The following is a 22,406-nucleotide window of genomic DNA, read 5'->3' as shown; positions in this document are numbered from 1 at the left end:
ATTACTATGCTTATTTTCACACCCGAAGAAACTACCCTTATCTCTGGGATTTTTTGTTTTATCCAGGAGACGTCAGAGACTATGCAGTGATCTAGGACAAAGAAAACTATATTAGCCAAACTACTGCTTAGCAAATAACACTAAGTAAATTTTCCCCATTAGAGAATATGTTATTTAATTTGGAGGTAGGGATTTCACCAGAATTCAACTCAAAGCTTGTAGAATTTGTGTCAAGGACCAATAATTTCCCTCCCTCCTAATTACCCTCCCAACAAAAACACCTCTATTTTCATTTTTTTCACCACCACCAAAATCTAGCCCCACTTTGGAGTTTTGCCAAATTACACTCAACGTAACCTAAATAACAGAGCAGGCTCTGGCTCCCTCAGCCCAGGGCAAAGAGTACCCACAGAGGGGTTTCTTGGCATCCCACCTCAAGGGAGTATCACCTTTATTTCTCAGAAACTTTCTGGAGACAATATACATAAACACCTAGTTTGTGCACTGTGTTCATCTGCACTGAGACAAGAGCACAGGACACCGTCCATTCAACCCCCAGGGGGAGATTCTCTCTGGTTTACCCACAATCTCAAAGTAAGTGTTTCTCATTGCAGGCTTAGTCTCCTAACTCTGATGCCCACCATCTGAGGGTCTGGCCCCTGCCCATGATGATCACAGCCTCATCCAGCCCACCATGCAGCTAACTTAGAATTACCTCCCACTGAGGGATTTGCACAGTCCCAACCCCAAAGTGTCCTGGCTCAGAGAATGTATATTTCCCTGCGCTCATCTGGACCACCCACTACCATCCTCACTGCTTTTTCTTTTTCACTTGTCTTACATGTTAGAGCTCATCACACCATCTTCCTTATATAATAACCGATCTTAGACTCTAAAAATCTCCAGGCAGGTGCAGGGTCTTCTTTATCCTAGCATCATCACTACTAGCAGAGAACCTTCCAAAGAGCAGATGTTCAATTCATGATGGGGAAAAATGAAGCAATGAGCAACGAATGTAATTTACTGCTATTTAATTTTATCTGCATTCTTGAATAACAACACCCGGGCTTATATTTTTGAATTTTACACGGAGAAAGACAAAAGTGAATAAGGTCAACCAAGATTTGACTACATTTTACTTTGTTTTCGTCTATTTTAAAACCACAGCTATGTTTTTGCGGGTTCTTTCACATTTCCAAGAAAATTCTCATTTCAAAGCCATATTATCTTGTTCTGGAACCCAAAAAAGATGCAAGGATTTTCAAGTTGTATTACACAATAGCAAAACTCTTATGCTTAAATTTGATGAACAGCAATAAACGTGATTCATGTCATTTATAAAGTTGGATTCTGAATCTAAATAAGCATTCTACTAAACGGAACATTTGAAAGATACCAATGTATAACAGGAACACAAAGAAGATACATATTGTGATTTTTCCAGCCCCACCTTAACTTCTCACTACTTAAAATATTGTGAGCCCTTGTCAAACACAAGTGAAGAATCTGCCTCAGGCCTCACTGGGGTGGGAGCAACTGCTGGCCATAGCCCTGGGACTGGCCCTGGGACTGGCCCTGGGACGTGCCCTGGGACGTGCCCTGCGACGTGCCCTGGGACGTGCACTGCCCGTGGCAGGAGTGGCAGGCCCGGCTGCAGCTCTGGCTGGAGCTCTCTCTTCCTCCTCTCTCAAAGCCTCTTCATAATGGAATGGGAAGGCACTGGGGGTGGTTCCATTGATTTTGGCCAAAAACTCGAGAACTTTCATCTTGCTGGTTTCAGCATGGGCTCTTGGACCCCACAGAAATTCAAAGCGTGGAGGATCACTGTCGGGTATCTGACGATACTCCAGGTACTTCTGCTGCACCAAATCTTTGGTGATGAGCTTCCTGGGCTCTCCAAAGATTAAATGCTCCCTCCCATCATAGATGCCCAAAATATTCAGGAATCCCCAGATCTCCTCTTCGGAGGCGCAGTTGCCATTCAAGAAGATCACACCCAGGAGAGGCATCAGAAGCCCACTCTTAGGATATTCCCAGTCGTCACTCATACTTCCATCATCACAGACGTCTAGCTTGCTGACAAGGGTATAGGATTGGCCATTGGGCTTGACTTCCTTCAAGTCAAGGCCAAAGACCAGCTCTATGCGCTCAGAGGCTCTCCTGAGAATCTCAGGGAAGTCCTCCTTGTACCTTTTGTGGACAAGCTTCAGCATGTCTACCTTCCTAATGGGCTCTTTCATCTTATACTTCTCCAGCAGGAATTCCATCAACATGCTTGCCTTCCTGGTTAGAAGATCGTTGCGAGCGCTCTCAGTGGAGGTTGAGGCCTGGGAGAAATTTTCACTTTTCTTAACTCGACTCTTGGCACCTACACGAGATCTTGGGCGTGAGACACCTGCAGCAGGAGAGCTAGGGGCTGGGACTCCCTGAGAAGTGCCAGCAGCAGCGGAGCTCGAGGGAGTACCCCCAGGAACAGGAGAGGAGGGGGACTCTTCAACCTCTGCTGCAGTGGCCTGAGCACTCCCAGGACCCTGGGTCTTACTCCGAGCCTGACGGCGTTTCTCACGGGCACGGCGCTTACTCTTCTGACCTCGAGGCATGATTGTTGTCAGAGACAGGAGGCAGGATAGTAGGTGACGCAGGAACCTGGAGGAGAGAAGATGAGAGGGTGGGAGCACCTTCATCAGGGAGATTCCACTTTGGCTTTTAAGAAGCCACCTCTGGGGGCTGGCCCCGTGGCCGAGTGGTTAAGTTCGCGCGCTCCGCTGCAGGCGGCCCAGGGTTTCGTTGGTTCAAATCCTGGGCGCGGACATGGCACTGCTCATCAAACCACGCTGAGGCAGCGTCCCACATGCCACAACTAGAAGGACCCACAACGATGAATATACAACTATGTACTGGGGGGCTTTGGGGAGAAAAAGAAGAAAAAAAAAAAGAAGCCACCTCTGCAGGTTTCTTTGAGATCACTGCTCTAGGATCCCACCGGGCTCTTAATCTTGGTCAGTCTGTCCCCTGAGAATCAAGTGGAGGAAGTTAGAGTGAGCGAGCCTCAGGCAACCGCCTGCCAGCCTTGCCTGTGGCTGACTGGCCTGACAACAGGGGCTGGTAGTGTGAAAACCCTCTCCATCTGGGTTCGAGGGTCCCCTCAGTTCACATACAGGATTATCACATCAACACTTGGTAGGGCCTGGGATCTCTTTCCTATGCTGCTCTGAAGTTGACACCTCAAAGCTCCCTGGAACCCACGAGAAGGAACCGGGGAGGTGCTTCAGTGTACCACCCCTGCTGGAGTGGACAGTCCTGACAGTTCTGTGGGGCCCTCTCTGTCCTAGTCTCGTTGGTCCTCAATCCTCATTCGGAGTCCTCATCTTGTCTACATAGAGTCTGGGACCCTCCCTTCTGCTGACTGGTGACGCACCTTTATATGAAAGACCTCCTTTAGACCTGATACAAAGAAATGAGAAGGAGTATCAGCCTGACAACCCTGCTCTGGGCCTTTGAGGACTGAGTGCAGGGACTGGGCAAAATTCTTTGTTGCTTCTTTGATTTGGCAGACGTGGGGGGTGGTATCTTCAGTCATCATTCACAGTCCCCACTTTGACTTCTAGGAGGATTTGGGGGCTCCCCTCTCTCTTTACCTGAGGACTTTTCCTCACAGTAAGGCCCACAACTCCCTGAGACCCAATAGTGGAACTGAGTGAGGATGGCTTATCTGGCCACATTGCCTGTAGTCTCCAGAGGCTGAAAGCTATAGCAGGTAGGTTGAGGCCCTATGATGTGTGGTCCTCAGTTTTTACACAGGGGAGGGCCTAAGAGTCCTCCCTCTGCTGACCCATCAGACTAAGACTCTCACTTCCCTGTAACCTCTGAGGGGGAACTGATGGGCGCTGCTGCCTGACATCTCTGCCTGGGGACTCCCAGGACTGACAATGGAGAGGGACCCTGTGGGGTCCCTGCTTGTATGGGGTGGAGTTCCCTGCAGTCCTTAGAGTCCTCTCTCTGAGTCCTGGCAAAACATGGAAATCCTCCATCTGCTGACCTGAGCTCCCTCGCATCACATGAAGATTCTTACCTTCCTGAAAACCCCAAGATGAATGAAGGGTGATGCTACTTCTGGTCATCCCTGTCCATGGCCTCCCTGGATTGGTAGCAGGGGCTGGACTCTATGAGACCCCACTGTTCTGGCATCACTGGCCTCTTTAGTTCTCACACAGACAGGATCTGGGCTCCTCCCTCAGCCCACCTGAGTCTTCCAGCTTTAGATCAAGGCCCACTTCTCCCTAATTCCTCGGGGATGGAAGTGAGGGGTAACACATCTGGCTACCTGGACCTGGGGTTTCCCAGGCCTGATAGGGGTGGGACTTTGTAGGGCCCCACTGTTTTGGGTGGGTGCTCACCTCCGTGTCCTCGCTCTGACTCCTGGAAGGACCTGGAAATCCTGTGTCTTGACTTGAGGCTTATCCCCTCATACTAAGGTTCCCAACTCCCTGAGACCCACTAGGAAGAAGTAACATTTTCCTCATCTAGCCACAACTGTGTGTGGACTTCCAAGGCTTACATTCAAGAAAGGATTCTGTGTTGCTCTCATTGTTGTGGGGTAGATGGTCCCCTCAATTCTAAGGGTCCTCTCCTTGGCTCCAGGCACTACATGGAAATCCTCTATCTGCTGACCTGAGACTACCCCCATCAACGAGGTTCCTCACCTCCCTGAGATGCTCTGGGAAGAAGTGAGTAAGACTGAGTTAAGACTCATCATGGCTCCATGCCTGGGTCTCCCAAGTCTGATAGTAGGGACAGGGCTCTATTCGGCTCACATTTTTCTGGGAGAAGTCCCCTCATCCTCACTCAGTGTCACCACCTTGACTCTTGTTAAGAACCGGGTCTCCTCCCTATGTTGGATGGGGCCTCGCTCATTAGACCCAAACTATTGTGTCCCTCACACCACCCTTGGAGGAAATGAGAGGGCACTTCAGCCTGAGAGCTCTAAACCAGGCTTGCCAGGGCTGACTGCAGGGGCAGAACTTTACGTGTCCTCCTCTGTTCTGGGGTAGTTGGTTGTCTCATTTCTCATACAGGATTTGTACCTTGACATCTGTCATGGCCTGGGACTCCTCTTTCTCTGCTGAATTGGGCAACCAGCCCTTAAACCAAGGCTCTCATCTTCCTAAGACCCTGGAGGCAGAAGTCAGGGGGCACCTGAGCCTGCCAGCTCTGCCCTGGGACCCCCAGGCTATCAGCAGGGGCGGCATCAGGTGCGGCTCTCTCCTTTATGTATTGAGTGGTCCCCATTTCCTCACTCAAGATCTTCACCTTGACTCTGCACCCTTCCTAGGACTCTACCCTCTGCAGACCCAAGGCCACGACCCTCAGACAAAGGTCTTCACATTCCTGGGCCCTGAGTCGACAGAGTGAGCCACATCCTGCCAAGGCTGATTGGGGCCTATGCCTGATGACTGCAGGGGTGGGACTCTCTGACCCCACTGTTCTGAAGTCAGTGGCTCCCTCAATCCGCATTCAGGAGTTTGACCTTGACTCTGGGTAGGATTTGGGATTCCTCCCTCTACTGACTTGAGTCTATAGACTTCAAATCAAAGCCCTCACCTTCCCGAGTAACCAGAAAAGAAGTCACGGTGCTCCACATCTTGCTACCTTGTCTGGGGACCCCCAGATCTGCGAGCAGAGGTACTATTCTGTGCAGCTCCCCCCTCCCTTTTTTTTGTGAGGAAGATTGGCCCTGAGCTAATATCTATTACCAATTTTCCTCTTTTTGCTTGAGGAAGATTGTCGCTGAGCTAACATCTGCGCCAATCTTTCTCCGTTTTGTATGTCGGTTGCCGCCACAGCATAGCTTGACGAGACGTGTAGGTCCACGCTGGGATCCAAACCGCAAACCCCGGGACACGAAGGGGAGCGCCCCAGCTTAACCACTCGCCACGGGCCTGCCCCATGCAGCTCTCTATTTTGAGGCGAGAGATCTGTTTATTAGCACTGATGGTCCTACCTCTACTCCATTTAGGGCCCAAACTCCTCCCTCTGCCTAATGGGGATTCCCCCTTTAGATAAAGGCCTTTCTCTACCTGAGACCCCCCCACTCCAGGCAAAAATGAATTACTGCAGGGCATTCGAGGACTGATAGTGGGAGTGGGGCTCTGAAAAGTCACCTCTGTTGGAAGGATGTACCCTCATTAGCTCTGAGGATCCCACCTTTTCACCTGTTAGGACCGAGACTACTCCCTTTGTCTAAAGAGGCTCTCCTCTTTAGACAAAAGCCCACCCCTTCCTGGGGCCCTCCAGGCGGCCACGTGGATGGGACTCCTCGCTCTTATAGCTCTGGCCAGGGGCTCACACTGCCGATCACAGGGACGGTACTTTGTGGGGCCACCTTTGTTATGGGAAGGGGAGTGGTCCCTTCAGTCCACATTCAGGTCCTTACCTCAGTCCCGGGATCCACGTTCGGACCAACAAACCGCGCGCCCACGAGAGCAGATCCTCGCCGCTGCCGCGACCGCCTCCGAAATGGAAGTCGAAATCAAAATGGAAGTCGACGTCGGGTGCGTCACTTCCTGCCACGGCTGCCCAGGGGGGCTCTCCGAGGGCCGACAGCAGGGGCGGAGCTCTGTGGGACCTTGCCGGTTAGGAGTCGGTGGTCCCTAGGTCCTCACTCGGGGTCCTCATCTTGGGATCAATCACAACCCAGGACTCCTCCCACTACCGAGTCCGCCAGCTGCCAAACAAAGCCGTCACCTTTTTTAGTCCCTAGAGGGAAGTCAGGGCGCACTGCCTTTGCCGTCTGCCTGGGGCCTCACGGGCCTGACCAGAGGAGAGGGACTCTGAGAGCCTCCCTCTATTGGGGAGAGGTCCTCTCATTAGCACTGAGGTCCTCACCTTGACTCCGGTTATGGCCAAGACGTCTCCCTCTGCAGTATCGGGGCCCTATCCTATTAGACAACGCCTTTCTTTCCCTGAGGTGGAATGAGGGGACTTTCACACAGGTGGAATGAGGGGACTCCTCAGTGGTAGCTCTTCTGGGAGTCTCAGGACTAAGAACAGCATGGGACTCAATTTGGCCCCCTCTGCTTTTGGGGGTCCCCTCATAACAATCAGGGTCTTCACATGGATTCTTGCCAGGCTCCAGGTACCTCCGTCTGCAAAACTGAGGCTGTTCCCGGGGCTGGCCCCGTGGCCGAGTGGTTAAGTTCGCGCGCTCCGCTGCAGGCGGCCCAGTGTTTCATTAGTTCGAATCCTGGGCGCGGACATGGCACTGCTCATCAGACCATGCTGAGGCGGCGTCCCACATGCCACAACTAGAAGGATCCACAACGAAGAATATACAACTATGTACTGGGGGGCTTTGGGGAGAAAAAGGAAAAAATAAAATCTTTAAAAAAAAAAAAAAAAAACTGAGGCTGTTCCCATTAGCCAGAGGTCCTCAGCTCCCTAAGACTTTCCAGGCTGAAATCAGCCTGACGTCTCTCCCCAGGGCTTCCTAGGGATGACAGCAAAGGAGGTTTTGTGGGGCCTCCTTTTATGCTATGAGTGCTACCTTTAGCTCATATTTGGGTCTTTACTTTGACAGATGACCAATCCTGTAACTCCTCTCTCTGCTTTCCTGAAGCTGCTTGTCTTACCTCATGGTCCTTCTTTCCTGAGAATTCTAAGTTGGAAATCAGGGTGATCCTCATATGATCATGGTCTTTCCGGGCCTCCAAGTACAGACAGCAGGGATGCAGCTCTGCAGGACCTCACTATTTTGGTTGGATCCTTCCATCATTCCTTAGTCATGGTCCTCACCATGTCTAACAGAGCCTGCGATGACTCCTTCTCCTGAACTGAGGTCACCCTCCTTGGGTCTTTGTATGACCACTATATTTTCAGATGATTGTCTCCTCAATCCTTATTCATGGGGGTCCTCATCTCAGCTCTTGTCTCTTCAATAAAGGCTTGCTAGGAAATGACACATCCCTGCAAACACTTGACCAGTTTCCCTCTTGCAAATCTTGCAGAAAATGGGTCCCTGTCCCAAGAATGATGTAAGATTAGGAAACTGCAGCAAAGACCAGGGAACCCAGGACAGGTGTTGTGCCATCAGGGGAGAAAAAGATGATGTAGTCCTTCTCTCCACCAGGCAGACTTAGGGTAGTTCTAAAAGACTTACTTTCTACATAGAAGGATAGAGCCAGATGGTTCTGTGAGCCCCTGATCTTCTGAGGGTATCTCATTTTCCATACGTAGATGATCATGTTGTCACTAAGCATTCTCTCTTTCTCTCCTTTATTCACATCTTGTATTTATTTCTGGTATATTGCTCTGGTTGTGTATTCCAATCTAGTGTTTTGGTCATAGAGTCCTTTTTATCACTCATGGTACATTTTGGAGTAGTAGAAGAAAGTGAATTAACTGACTCCTGGTTCACGTCATGCTGGGAGGAGTGGAAGAGTGTGAGCTGTAGATCCCTCAGACCAGGGCTCTGGTCCCAGCCCTGTCACTTATTAGCTGTGTGAACTCAGGTACATTATTAAACTCTATGAGCCTCAGGCTCTGCATCTGTGAAGTGGCTTTGATGAGCCCTGTCTTGTAGGGGTGGTGGAATGTGGTTAATGTATGAAAAGCACCTGGCGCCGTGCCTAGAATGCATTAAAACTTTAGACAATGTCTGTTATTACTATGATTGCGACCCCACAAGATAATACTCACCTTGATGGAATTTTTCTTTACTCCAGAAGATATAAGACCACATGTGACACTCTAGGACATGGAACACCAAATCAGTCCAAAATGCTGCTTACAAAGAAACTCTAATTTTCTCCCATTAAATCTTATTTTGAATATGGGGTGTCTTTTCCAGGCGAATGGAATTCAAATCTTCTAGAATTTGGTTCAAAGACTAACTCTTTCTTCCTTCCTAGCTGTCCTTTCATTCAAACCACCTCCATCTTCATTAATTTCGTCATCACCTAAAATCTGCACCTCTCTTAGAGTTTGCAAGATTACAAGCCAAAAAACTGAATTCGAATGCCCTTTTAATGGAATGGGTTCTGGCTCCCCAACCCACAGCAAAGAGTGCCAGCCCAGTGGCTTCTGAGTTTCCAACCTCAAGAGCATCACCCTTATTTCTCAGAAAGTCCCTGGAGATAATGTGCGTAAATCACCTCATTTGTGCTCTTGTTCACCTGCACTGGGACAGGAGCACAAGACATGTTTCATTCCTGCTGCAGGCAGAGATTCTCTCGGGTTTACTCACAATCCCAAAGTAACTGTTAAGAACAGTTTTCCATTGCAGGTGAAGTCTTTCAACTCTGAGACCCACCCTCTGAGGGGCTGGCTCCTGTTCAGTGTTTTCACAGCCTCATTTAGCCCACTATTCAGCCTAACTTAAAGTTACCTCCCACTACAGGACTTTGAGTTTCCGAGTCTCCAACTGCCTTGCCTCAGGGCATTTACACTAGACTCTTCATCTGGAAGGCCCCATCCCCCTTCTTACCCTTATTTTTACTGGTCCTTTGGATCTTAGGGAATATCTCACCCCCTCCTTTATACGAGAGCTACTCTGACTCTATGGTTCTATAGGCAGGGGTTGGACCCATGTTTCTTAGCATCCCCAGTACTAGCTAGGAGCCTTCCAAAGAGCAGATGCTGAATGAACGTTTAGACTATTAAAGAGCAAATGTGCAAGAGTCAAATTTATTATGATTTCATTTCTCCTTCATTCTTGAATAAACGAAGCCAATCCGGGTACATAAACTTCCATTTCACAAAGAAAGGCTAAAAGGAGTAAAACAAACCAGGAATTGACTACTTTTTACATTTTTTTCTGTATCTCGTGATCACGCAGACTTTACTGTGGGGTAGTTTCCTTTTTCACAAAAATCCGTATTCTAATATCGTCTTATCTAGTTCTGAATGACAAAAAAAATGGTTGAAGGATTTTCAATTTGTTTTACATAATGCCAAAATTCTTATTTTCCAGCCTGATAAACTGCAGTAAATGATTGGAATTTATCAAGTTGTATGTACGTTTATCAGTATGATCCATGTCATTCATAAACTTGGATTCTGAAGCTAAATAAGCCTTTAATTGAAAGGAACAACATTTAACAATAGGAAACATAAAAAATAAATCTCCAATTTACGCATATTGTACAGGAACACAAATAAGTTATACGCTGTGTTCCCATGAGCCTCACCTTGGCCCTCCACTAGTTAGAAGATTGACTGCTTTCTTTAACCGCAAAGTGAAGACTGTGTCTCAGACGTCACTAGGGGAGGGAAGAGCTGCTGCCCACAACCCTGGAACATGCACTTGCCGTGGCAGCAGTGGCAACCCTGGCTGTGGCTCTGACTTAGGTTCTTAGGTGAATGGATGAATAAACCATGGTACATCTTGACAGTGGAATATTGCTCAGTGCTAAAAAGAAATGAGCTATCAAGCCATGCAAAGACACAGAGGAACCCTAGATGTATATTACCAAGTGAAACAAGCCAATCTGAAAAGGCCACATGCTGCATGATTACAATTATATGACATTCCGGGAAAGGCAAAACTATAAAAAAGTTAAAAGATCAGTGGTTGCCAGGAGCTAGGGGAGAGGGACGGATGAATAGGCCGAGCATGGAGGACTTTCAGGGCAGTGAAATTACTTCATATGATACCGTAATGGTAGATACAAGTCATCGTACATTTGCCAAAGCCCACAAAACGTACAACACCAAGAATGAAGCTTGATGTAACTATGGATGTTGCTTGCTAATGATGTGTGCATGTGGGTTCGTTAGATTGTAGCAAATGTACCACTCTGGTGTGGAATGTTGTTAGTAGAAGAGGCTGTGCATGTGTTGGGGAAGAGGCTATATGGGAGCTCTCTGAGCTTTCTGCTCACTTTTTCTGTGAACCTAAAACTGCTCTAAAAAATAAAGTCAATTTTAAAAAAGAGTGATGGAGGCCTCAGCCTCACACCCTGCCCCGGGGATTTAAGTCTTGAGTGCAGGGGTAGGGCCAGGCTCTGTTTTCCCCTCGATTCAGAAGTGAGTGGTCCCCTCAGTCCTCACTCAGTTTCCTTGATTTAACTCCTGGCAGAGCCTGAGGCTCCCCTCTTTCGTGAGCCTTCCTCTGAGGAAATTTCATCTTGAAAATCTTACCTATACTGACCTGATTCGGTCAACCTCAGGCCAAAGTCTTCACCTTTTTAACTTCTGTGAGGAGAAATCAGGTTCAGTCACATCCTTCCAAGGCTGTCTGGGGACTCTGAGGGCTGACAGCAGGGTGAGGAGTCTATGGGCCACACTGTTCTGAGTGGGTGCTTCCTTACTTCCTCATTCAGAGTCCTCACCTTCACATATGTCAGAGACTGGGACTCCTCACTCTACTGACGTAAGGTGATCCTCCTATGGTAGGACTCACAAGTCCCAAGAAGCCTGAAGAATAAGTGAGTGGATGGTCAGGCTGACAACTTTGCCTGGCATGCTGCTCTCCCCAGTCCTGCTATAAGGGAATCTTCATCATGGCTCCTGTTTCTTGACTAAAGGTTTCCTGGGAAAGGCCATGTCGGGGATCAAAATTGACCACCCCAAAATGTGTTTGGTATAAGGATTTTTTTGGACTGGCTACTTTTAAAAACTGCAGATATGAGAGAAACTCTGCAAAGTAAAAGTTACACTTTGTTAAGAGACATTTACATGTGTAAAGGAAATCTCCATTTGTAAAGGTGTCTCCCTCTCTGTACCGGGAATAAGGGGGGATGACCTTATCTCTAGAAACTCTTATCAGCGTGGAAGGCAAGGACTTAAGTCTGCATAGTAACCTTACTCTTGTTTACTGTACTTTTCTGGTAATCTCACATAACTGATGCCGCCCCACCCTCCCACCCCCACTTCCAATATCCTCTTTCGTCCTTACCTGAAGATGGCATTTAAGATGAGAGCCTCTGCAACCAGCCCCATGGCCAAGTTCTTGCACTCCCCTGTGGTGGCGCAGGGTTTCACGGATTCCAATCCTGGGTGCGGACATGGCACCATTCATCAGGGCACGCTGAGGTGGCATCCCACATGCCACAACTGGAAGGACCCACAACTAAAAGATATACAACTGGGTACCAGGGAGCTTTGAGGAGAAAAAGAAAAAAATAACATCCTAAAAAAAAACCAAACAAGATGAGAGCCTCTGCCATTTTGGTGAGTTACTCAGTTTTCCTGGGTCTCTCCCATTTATACATGACATAAAGCTTTCTTTGATTTTTCTCCTGTTAGTCTCTCTCATGTTTTTTTTAATTCATAGCCCAGCCAGATGGAACCAGAGGGTAGAGGATATGTCTTCCTCCCCAGAGTTTGGCAGCTTGGACGGGATAAAGCTTCACCGGCTGGACACTACTTGCTCCTGGACTACAACAGCTGAGAGATCCTGGAGCCTTGCCAAGAACCAGCAGGAGGTAAGAGTTCTTACCATGTCAGTCTCCCAGATCTATGCCTGCAGGGTCCAATGGAAGTGAGAGCAGTAAGGTTTTTTGCTTTTCTAAATCTGGATTAGCAGGAGAAAATATCGGTGAAGCTAACTTCTTAGACTTAGTGACTCTACGATTTGGTTGAGTACTCATTGACTGTGGACTTCCTCCCAGAGATAGTATTTTCTCTTGTTTCTATCTTTTTGTCATTTGTCATAAGACACAGACATCTCTATAAGCCTGTTGTCTAGGGATATGTGCATGAGATGGAGGCTGTTGCTAAGGGCATCTTGGAAGCCAAAACGGCTTCCAATTTGCTGGGCACGGTTGGAGTAGTTAAGAGCCATTAGGCTGCTTGCCACCTCAAGAAGTCTCCCCTGAAAGGATGAGTGGGGTCACGGAATGGGGTAGATGACACAGGCCTTGTGCTAACTTCAAGAAAATGTGCAATGACAAGGTACTCTGTAAAGCACACACAATCCCCAACCTCACGTCACCTCCCTCCTAGGTATTATTCTGGCTCCAAGAGACCCAAGTCATAGCTAAAGCTGTTAATGTGCATGTCAGATGAGATTGTTTTCTTTTGTCTTTTCTGTGTCTTGAGAGCTTGGCTTTGTGACCTTTCTGGTCTTTGCCATCTGGAGGATGCATGTGCCGGCATGCATTTTGGCAGTCAGTCAAGTAGACTGGGCTTCCAGGACACACTCTTTGTCTGGCTGTTTCAGCTCTCAGGGGAGTTTGTCATAGGAGTCCCAATCACTTTCATTAGGGGGCCTTTGTCATCTCAATATTTGTTGCTTTTTGTGCAATGAAGGCCTTTGCTTTCTTTTTTTTTTTAAAGATTGGCACCTGAGCTAACAACTGTTGCCAATCTTCTTTTTCCTTTTTCTCCCCCAATCCTCCCCAGCACGTAGTTGTATATTTTAGTTGTGGGTCCTTCTAGTTGTGGCATGTGGGATGCTGTCTCAACCTGGCCTGATGAGCGGTGCCATGTCCACGCCCAGGATCCAATCAGGTGAAACCCTGGGCCACTGAAGGCAAAGCGCATGAACTTAACCACTCGGCCACAGGGCTGGCCCCGTCCTTTGCTTTCTTAGACTATTTTTGGGAGTGAACTTTCTAGATCTCTTTTGGGGATGCCTCTGGTGTCCATGGTTAAGTTTATTGATATGAATTGCTGTTAAGATCCTACTCATCAGTGTGGCAGATGATGGGTCATTTAAATTGGAAAAGCTTCTAAATTTGGGAAAAAATTTGTGACGGCTTCATCATAATTGTTTTATTGGTACCTATAAAAAGGCCAATTTTTTTTTTTAAAAAAGCAAATCCAAAAAAAAAATTATTGTCTTTAAGACCCGGACTCAGGTTATAATTAAATTGAGAAAAGGTAAAAGTCCAAGTGTTGATAAGATTATAAAAGTTGGAATATTTGAGCTGATTTTAAATAAAGAGCTTGTATCAACTTTGCCTGAGTATGGTTTAAAATGTCAGACTGAGAATGCTTCCCCTGTCCAACATTATAAGACCAAGACCTATTGATAAAGTCTTAATGAAGGCTATGATTAGAGGTATAAGAGTTGATGGAATTCAGATGAAATCTTGTAAAAAAAATGATGATATTAGCACCTACTTCCTCACATGGCTGCCTTGTGATTAAAACTGTCTCTCTGCTGCAATCTCGTTGTCTCAGTGTTTGGCTTTCTGGGCAGAGGGCAAAAACAAACCTGCTATGGTAACATATTTACAGGTTTCATGTGAAGTGATTGTATCTCTTTTTGCCTGATTGTGTTATAGATTGAATTGTGGGTATAGATATTGTGTTTCACTGGGGAAAGGGAATATTTCCCATGCTTGCTTGTAAGACAGCATATAAATCTGCACTACAGACGGACTAAATTTACAAAAGGGAAGTCAATAGTGTCGCCTGAGACCACACAGTATGAGATAAAAACTAGAGGCTAATATCAGGTGCTAATTGATAAAAATGACAGGCAATAAGATATTTTAGGGTATATGAGGAAGCCATTTGGTGTAAACCTAATTCAGCCTGACTTTGCTTATTTTCCAAAGGAGCCTGACATTGTTGTTGAGCATGCATTGTATATCTGCTTTAAGCATTTGCTATGTCCCAAAGACAAGAACAAATGGCCTTAAGATAAAGATGAAACTTCCCCCACATTGGCATTTCCTTCAGGATAAGCATCTTTCCCTAGACTAGGAACCTATTGCTGCACTCACCTGTGACCACCCAGTTCAAGACAACAGACCTGTTACCCTGCTGTGTCCACTGAGACAGCAGACCTACTACCTGCTGTGTCCATCATCCACTGTGCCAACAGAGCAATCTCGTGACTGTTGTCCTTGGGGAAGGAAGGCCCCAGACTATATGGTCGTAATATTTGGTTCATGATAAACTCACCCCAATTTTGATTTACAGATTGATTATGCATTATCTGCATCAATATTTCTTGGCATAGTTGGCAAGATTTCAGAGAAATCCACAGGAGACCACCCAGAATCTACACTGAACTGGTATTCGGTACCAATAGGGGCCTATTGAACCCCTTGGATCACTACATTCTTCAGGTGACCCTGGTGAGTTCTCCTGAAACCCATACATCCTTATTTTAAGTGGACGGTCCAAGAGTTTATATGAGCTACTTAGGGTCTTAAGTATAGGTGTTGTAAGGAGGTACTGGTGCATATCTTGGGTAAGAGGAACCTAGGGGGAATTCCTAGGAAAGAGAAACCTAGGGGGAATTTCCTAGGCTAGGGGAAGCTAGGGGGAACTTTGGAGTGAATGGGGCCGGTGGACCTTTTAATTTGGTTAAATTGGAAAGAATTGTGTTTATAAAGTCTGAACAAACTCTTTGATAGAGAAACAAGAGACTGAATGTGTTCAGCTCCAAAGAAAAGGGACACAGGTCCTCCCAGCCGAAAGATGTTCTCAGGCAACTGAGGACCTCAGCAAGATTGTTGGAGGATTGAATGCCTCACAATGTTCATTGGTCCCATAGGGAACTCCACTGTCATTCATGTTAATTAATTATAGCTTATCCAGGGAAGCACTCATATGGGTTGGTCACCTATGCACTCCCAGTCCCTATGGCAATTGTATTACTGGAGGGAGAAACTGAGGCATGTAAGAGAGTGTTTATGACCTTTCTCTAGGGAATAATGCTCACAAGCAGTACATTTTATGACCCATTACACTGTCCTTAGAAGTTGTTTGGAGTTTATAGCAAAAAAAATTAAAAGAAAAGAGGGAAGTGGATCTTCTAAAAAAAGTCCAATTAGTTCCCGAATGGGCAGCCTCTCCTGTGAACTCCAGTTGGCTTCATGCTGTGACTGCAATTGCTCAACAAAGGGGGAATATTCCCAACCCAGACCAAAAGGAAGAAAGAAAGAGGAAAAAATCTGGGAAAACAAGTTTTTGCAGCCACAGTCTGCTATGAGAACACCCTAGCCCAGAAATCTAAGGAAAATTTTTGTTGTATCTATCTGTTGTTTGCGTGTGTGTCTATATATGTGTGTTATAAATGTGTGGCATTTTACCTCCAGATGGTACGATTTCTAAAGAGGTCTATTCAATTGACTTAAGGTAAGCTCTTACAAAAACTTTTCTAAATGCAAGAAACCCAAATATCTTTCAAGTTAATGTGAGATGAAATAATCTTTGGTAAATGAAAGCTTGTTTAAGTTTGTTGGTTTCATTAAAACAGGCATGTCCCCTGAACTATCAGCATTGGATATGATGCAGACATGTGGCCTTTATGCTATGTTTGCTGGTCAAATAAGCTGATGTTATCTATTGCAAAACTGGTTAACAAAAATAATAACTGAAGATGATGGCCAATTTTGTCTAATGTCTCATGAAGTCTTGTAAGCAAACTAAATGATTTTTGGGAACAAGTATCTAAATAGATGTGAAAAAGATGAGTGTTGGGTGAACTTTTAACAATAGCTATGTGTTGTGGTGTAGGTACTTAAAATAACTTCCAAAGTCTCTTTGGTAACTTGGAACTTTGACGTTTGGCTGGGTTAATTTAAATCATAAAACTCATTGAGTATCTAGATCATTTCCACGTAAGACAAAATATTAGACACTAATTATTAAATGTGGGTTCACCTACTTTTGGCTTTTTATAACAAAGAAAGTAAAAGTGTTTAGATCTATTAGCTAATATGTCTTGTATTTTGTTAAAAGTTTGTACTATGAAGTAACATGTTTTAGAAATTATAAAAGGTACTTATACATTTGCCATGCCACAGAATGCTAATGTAAAAGGCAGTTTATAAGTGCTTACTTCTTAATTTTCACTAAAAATTAAGGTTTCTAAGGGTTAAAGAATTTAATAGATGTGATTAAAGCAAGTCGAAATGAAGAAGGAAAACATATTTGTATTCAAGGAAAGTAAGATGTAAGTTTTCAATAAAAAAGGTATAAAGAATCGAAATATTTTGTTTGGTTAAGAAAGATCAATTTGTCCTAAAGCACTAGGAGGAAACAAGAAAGGCATGGGACAAATTCTGAATGTAAAAGAAAATGACAGAAAGTTGGTGGAAGTAAAGCCCTGAGGAGTTTTGTACATGGTCAAGGTGGCTAAGATTGAAATGAATTTAATTAAGTGAGTAAGGCTTAAAATAAAAAGTAAGCTGATACAAAATTTAGAGTTTGGTTTTCTCTCTCAAAATGATAGTTTTCTTAAACTCTTAGTCTGCTCTTGATAAAGAGCTTAGAAAAGGATTTTCTTTACCTGAGTAAGTTTACCTAAAAGACAGAAGATCTATGCTTTGTTAAGATAATTCCTATGTTCAAAAAGCCTGAGGTCTCTATTAAGGTTTCTAACCGTTTCTGTTGTCACTTTGGTTGAATCCTATTGTGAAGCATTGTCTCAGTGACCGTTGTTTGATGATGACAAGATCAACAACCCCTTCATCTTGTTTAAATAAGTGTTTTAAAAATATTTTTGACAAGCTCTCAGCAATTCATATCCTAAATGAAGTCTTTATTTTGACATTCCTTGAGAATTTTCTGAGGGCCCCTGAGACGTCTCAAAGAAATTTGTTCTCTCTTCTGTAAAGGAAGGATACTAATTAGACTTGTTTGGTATGCTAAATTGCATGGGAGGCATTACTAAGTAAATGATGATAAACCTTCTTAGGTTACACTTTGTAGGTAAATATCATTCCCTATTTTAACCCCGCTACCTTGCTTGCAATATCACTAGGGGAGAAGACCACGATTACATTCTATCATTTAATTCAGTTTACAAATGGGTCTTACTTAAACAATAAGCAAGGACGTTATCATACTGGATATGCTGTCCAGCCTCAAGAATGCCTGCTACTTTCTATTAACCCTGCTAACCCAGTAAAAGATTTCCTTCTCTAGGCTCCAGAAATTGCCACAGAAGAATAGAAATAAAGAAGGGAACAAAGGGGGAAAAACAATACTTTCAGAAACTTTCTCCCACAGTGGCTCATAAAGCCTACACTTTTTGTGCTATATGCCCAAAGTATAATCCAGAGAAACCACTTCAAGAGTCACAAGGCCACTTTCCCCATCCTGGGACCTTTTGAGGTATGACAATTGGACTTTGTCCAAATGCCACCATCTCAAGGGTTAATATATCTTATAATGATCTGCATGTTCTCACATTGTGTTGAGGCCTTTCCTTGCAGAAGAGTGATGGCTTTAGGTAAATTATTATTGAAAAGGAGAATTCTTGTTTGAGGAATTCCTACTGAGCTACACAGTGACTGGGGAACTCATTTCACTGGACAAATAATTAAATCGATTTGTAATATTTGGCCAATAATGCATCATTTCCATTGCACTTACCATCCGCAATCTTCAGGATTGGTGGAAAGAACTAATGGCACAATCAAAACTTAATTGGCAAAGCTTTCAGAAGCATTTACTCTCTCATGGCCAAAAGCTCTTCTGCTAGTGCTCCTTAATCTTAGATCTACACCCTTTCGGTAAACATCGGCTGTCTCCTTTTGAAATAGTAAGACAGCCTATGCAATTAGATAAAGAAATATGTGAACCAACTTTGCTTAAGAGAGATATATTACATTGTTTTCAGGGTCTCTTTGAGATGCTTAAAAGAACCGAAAGGTCAGTAGCTGATTCTTTTCAGAGAGAGTTCCTAGACCTTAAGTGTCATGGACTATAACCCGGAGAATTTATTTGGCAGGAGAGGCATCAGATAAAAGACTCTTTGCAGCCCCTTGAGAACGACCACACCAGGATGAGAAGAAGACAGCGTCTGTTGTCAGCAGGTGTCCCCAGACTCCAGTCCAGGCCTGTATTCCCAACCTTAATGCCCCTCATTTAAACCTTTGTTATGCTTAAAGTGTTTATCTACGTTATCATTGTTCCATATAAGGTGTCAAAATACTATCATACTTAAAGAAAGTGATTGACTTGGAACGGACGGGTCTTGAAGGCCAGGCATTTATTGGGTGTCTCCTAATGGAACTCACTGGTTATGTGGAACAAATCTCTGGCCTTGGCTACTGCGTGGATGGCTAAGACACTGCACCCTGAGTTTCCCTTGGAAACAGGGAAACAGTCACACTGAGCTAACACCTGTTGCCAGTCTCTCTCTCTTTAAGGCCAGGTAGGCTCATTCACTGTTCCCTTGGTATTGATGTGGATTAAGGCTGCCCCAGCTAGAGAAGCCCAAGGTGACCTGGCCTACATGCCAAACTATATGACCCAGTGGACTTTTTTTATGGTATGAATTAGGACTGCCCCAGGGAGAGAAGCCCGGGGCATCCTCACCTGCATGCCGATCTATATGGCCAGATTCGTATCTAAAGTTATATGACCGCACAATAACCAGACCCCATCTGCACTGAAATCATTTAATGACTTTTTACATCATCTTTTCTTTTTTTCCAGTAAAAATAAGTCACGTACCCATGCCTTATAAAATTAGCCCTAACCCTCAACTCAGGGCAGCAGCAGGAGCTCTGACTGCCCATGGGACCTGTCCCCATGCAGCAGCAGCAGGAGCTCTGACTGCCCATGGGTCCTGTCCCCATGCAGCAGCAGCAGGAGCTCTGACCGCCCGTGGGTCCTGTCCCCACGCACCAGCTCTGCCTGCCCATGGGTCCTGTCCCCATGCCAGCGGGGGCAGCAGCAGCTGCTCTGCCTGCCCATGGGCCCTGTCCCCATGCCAGTGGGGGCAGCAGAAGCGGTGGCAGCAGAAGCTCTGACTGCCCATGGGTCCTGTCCCCATGCTATTCCACACTATTCTCTAAATAAAAGAGCACTACTGCCAGATCTTGAGAGTCTAAGAAATCTTTCTTTCGACTCCTCGGCTCACTGACCCCGCATCAGTATGGCCACCAAGTGACTATATTTGTTCTTTCTTTGGGGCTAAAAGATGTCATTACCACACACGGAAGCCCTGACTGAATTTACTCAACAAGGCCTTAGCGATAGTCAAGCAGCAACAGCCTTATTAAAATACTGAAATGTCTTTAATGAAAAAGCCTATCCTTCAAAATAGAATGGGTTTAGATATTTTTACTGCATCCCAAGGTGGTATATCCGCAATTACTCAAACTGAATGCGGTGCTTTTATATGTGATGAATCTCCCAATGTGTCATCTCTCCTAAACCACATGAAAAAAAACAGGTGACTGCCTTAGGCGACCCTACACCCAGTTTGATTTGTTTGATTGGCACCCTTCCAGTATCGATTCCATGTTTGGATCTGGATTGGAATTCCTTTTTCTATCACTTCTTGGACTTCTTGCACTAGTCATAATATTCAAACTAATTGCTGTTTTGTTTACTCAGTGTTGTAAGGCTGGCATACAAGCTTGAATAATGGTTTCTTGGTGACTGGAGATGGTTGATTGATCTTATAATCCTGAACAAATTTCCTTTTCTGATAAGGACTATGCCTAAGAACTCATTTCAAACTAATGTTTTCAAATATGTTGAATTGTTGTCAATGTTACTGTGCTTATTCCATAGTTGTGACCAATTTAAATGTAAGGAGTCATAGAAAAGCACATATACAATATTTGTGCTACAATCTAAAATTAATTGAAAATTGTGTAACCTATGAAATGCTTCCTGAATTAATATATGCCTCTATGCTTGTCCACTATAACTATTTCCCCCAATGTAGACAACTGGGCAAATAAATGAGATAAAAGCCTGGCACCGAGGGACATAGTGGACCCAGGACAGGCAGCAGCCACCCTGGCACTGAGGGACAATATTTTCATCATCAATGCTTTCTATCGAAAGATTGTAGATCGAAGGGGGGAGAAATGATAAAAATGACAAGCAATTGTACTGCAGCATATGAGGAAGCCAATTGGTATAAACCTAATTCAGCCTGACTTTGTTTTCTTTTCCAAAAGGGCCTGACATGGCCATTGAGCATGCATTGCATATCTGCTTTAAGCATTTGCTATGTCCCAAAGACAAGAACAAATGGCTTTAAGATAAAGATGAAACTTCCCCCACATTGGCATTTCCTTCAGGATAAGCTTCTCTCCCTAGGCTAGGAACTGATTGCTGCCCTCACCTGTGACCACTCAGCTCAAGACAACAGACCTGCTACCCTGCTGTATCCATGAATCGCTGTGCCAACAGAGCAAACTCATGACTATTGTAAAAGGGACATTTCGATCATATGTGAAACATGTTCTTTGATGGTATATAACCGCTCAGTACACCCCACTTCTCTGGTGCCCTTCCTTTCTCGGGGAAGGAAGGACCTGGGCTATATGGTCCTCACATTTGACTCATAATAAACTCACCCAAATTTTGATTTATAGATTGGTTATGGATTATTTGCATCAACATAGTGAAAAGGGGTAATAAAAGCGCCTCCCCCAAGCTAAATTGGTCTAGGGTTAAATTGTACACTTAAAAAAAGAGCCTTTGTTAAATGCTTTGTGCACACTTTTAGAGGTGCGAGACATTGTCCTGAAAATTTTAGAATATAAAAATCTTTTGATTCACCTCTTAAGTTAAAAATTTCCCTGATATAAAGCAGCAATTGGAAGGGTGTAGCTGGTGGCGTGAGTCAGCCTCTTTTTTTGTCATTCAGGCTGTAATCCAGTTCTTTGGGGAACCAGAAGCAACCATCTTTGTCTGGCAAATCTCTGCAAGGCTGCAGGTATGGCTCTAGAAAGCAGTTCAAAGTTCGCCCGTCTTTTGCCAACACCAGAACCTCCCCTGTTCCCCCCAAAATGCTCCTAGATATTAATTGAGACAAAAGATCGAGACATTAGAAACAAATAAGGCAAATATGCCTCAGAAACTCCCTCTTGAAGAAAACTTGACTGGTTTCCCTGTGCCTTTATGATGTAGGTTTTCTGCTCCCATCTTCTCTAGGACCTGAGAGCCATTCTTTGAAAAGCAAATTTTTTCAGAAGCTAGTGAGTTTTGTATTGCACCTGATTCATAACAAAAATTTAACATCTCTGTCTGTGTCTACCTGTGTGTTTATGTGTGTCTATGTGTATGATATATATCTGTGATATTTTATCTGCAAATGGTATGGCCAAAATTAAGAGCTCTGTTTAATTGGCTTAAAATAAACGCTAACATTATTTCTAAATGTAATAGAAACTAACCCAAATGGCATTCAAGTTAATCTGATAAAATTAACATTTGGTGATTGAAAGCTTTTTTAAGTTTGTCAATTTGCTTAAAATAAACATGTCCGCAGTTATCAGCGTTGGCTATGATGCAGACATGCAGCCTGAGTTTACTAGTTTAAAAAAAAAGCTCATGTTATCCCTGTTACAAATTTGTCAGCATAATAACTTAGAATGATAGCTAATTTTGTCCAATGTCTCATGTAGTGTTTGTGGGTAATCTAAACATAATCGTTGGTAACAAATGCTTTAGAGGTAAAGGAAATAAGAGTTTAGCAATTATTATAGCAATAATTAACAATAATTATATTTAATGACATGTATTTCAGA

General features: G+C 44.6%; 1 protein-coding gene across 1 annotated transcript; it reads right to left on the bottom strand.

The window, feature by feature from the left end:
• Positions 1–1,014: 1,014 nt before the first annotated feature.
• Positions 1,015–6,534, bottom strand: LOC100052033 (melanoma-associated antigen B2). The gene is made up of 2 exons (XM_001488253.6): positions 6,434–6,534; positions 1,015–2,646 (listed from the first exon to the last, which is right to left on the bottom strand). Exon 2 carries the CDS (start codon positions 2,598–2,600, stop codon positions 1,512–1,514), a length of 1,089 nt encoding a protein of 362 aa, XP_001488303.2. The 5' UTR covers positions 2,601–2,646; positions 6,434–6,534; the 3' UTR covers positions 1,015–1,511.
• Positions 6,535–22,406: the final 15,872 nt, after the last annotated feature.

This window comes from Equus caballus, chromosome X (genome assembly GCF_041296265.1).
Source record: "Equus caballus isolate H_3958 breed thoroughbred chromosome X, TB-T2T, whole genome shotgun sequence".
NCBI classification, from domain to species: Eukaryota; Metazoa; Chordata; class Mammalia; order Perissodactyla; family Equidae; genus Equus; species Equus caballus.
Note: the sequence above shows the minus strand (reverse complement) of the source record. Positions and strands in the feature narration are given on the sequence as shown.

What these genes read in the sequence shown, in the direction of transcription:
- LOC100052033 (XM_001488253.6), bottom strand. Translation starts at nt 2,600, where the DNA reads ATGCCTCGAGGTCAGAAGAGTAAGCGCCGTGCCCGTGAGAAACGCCGT.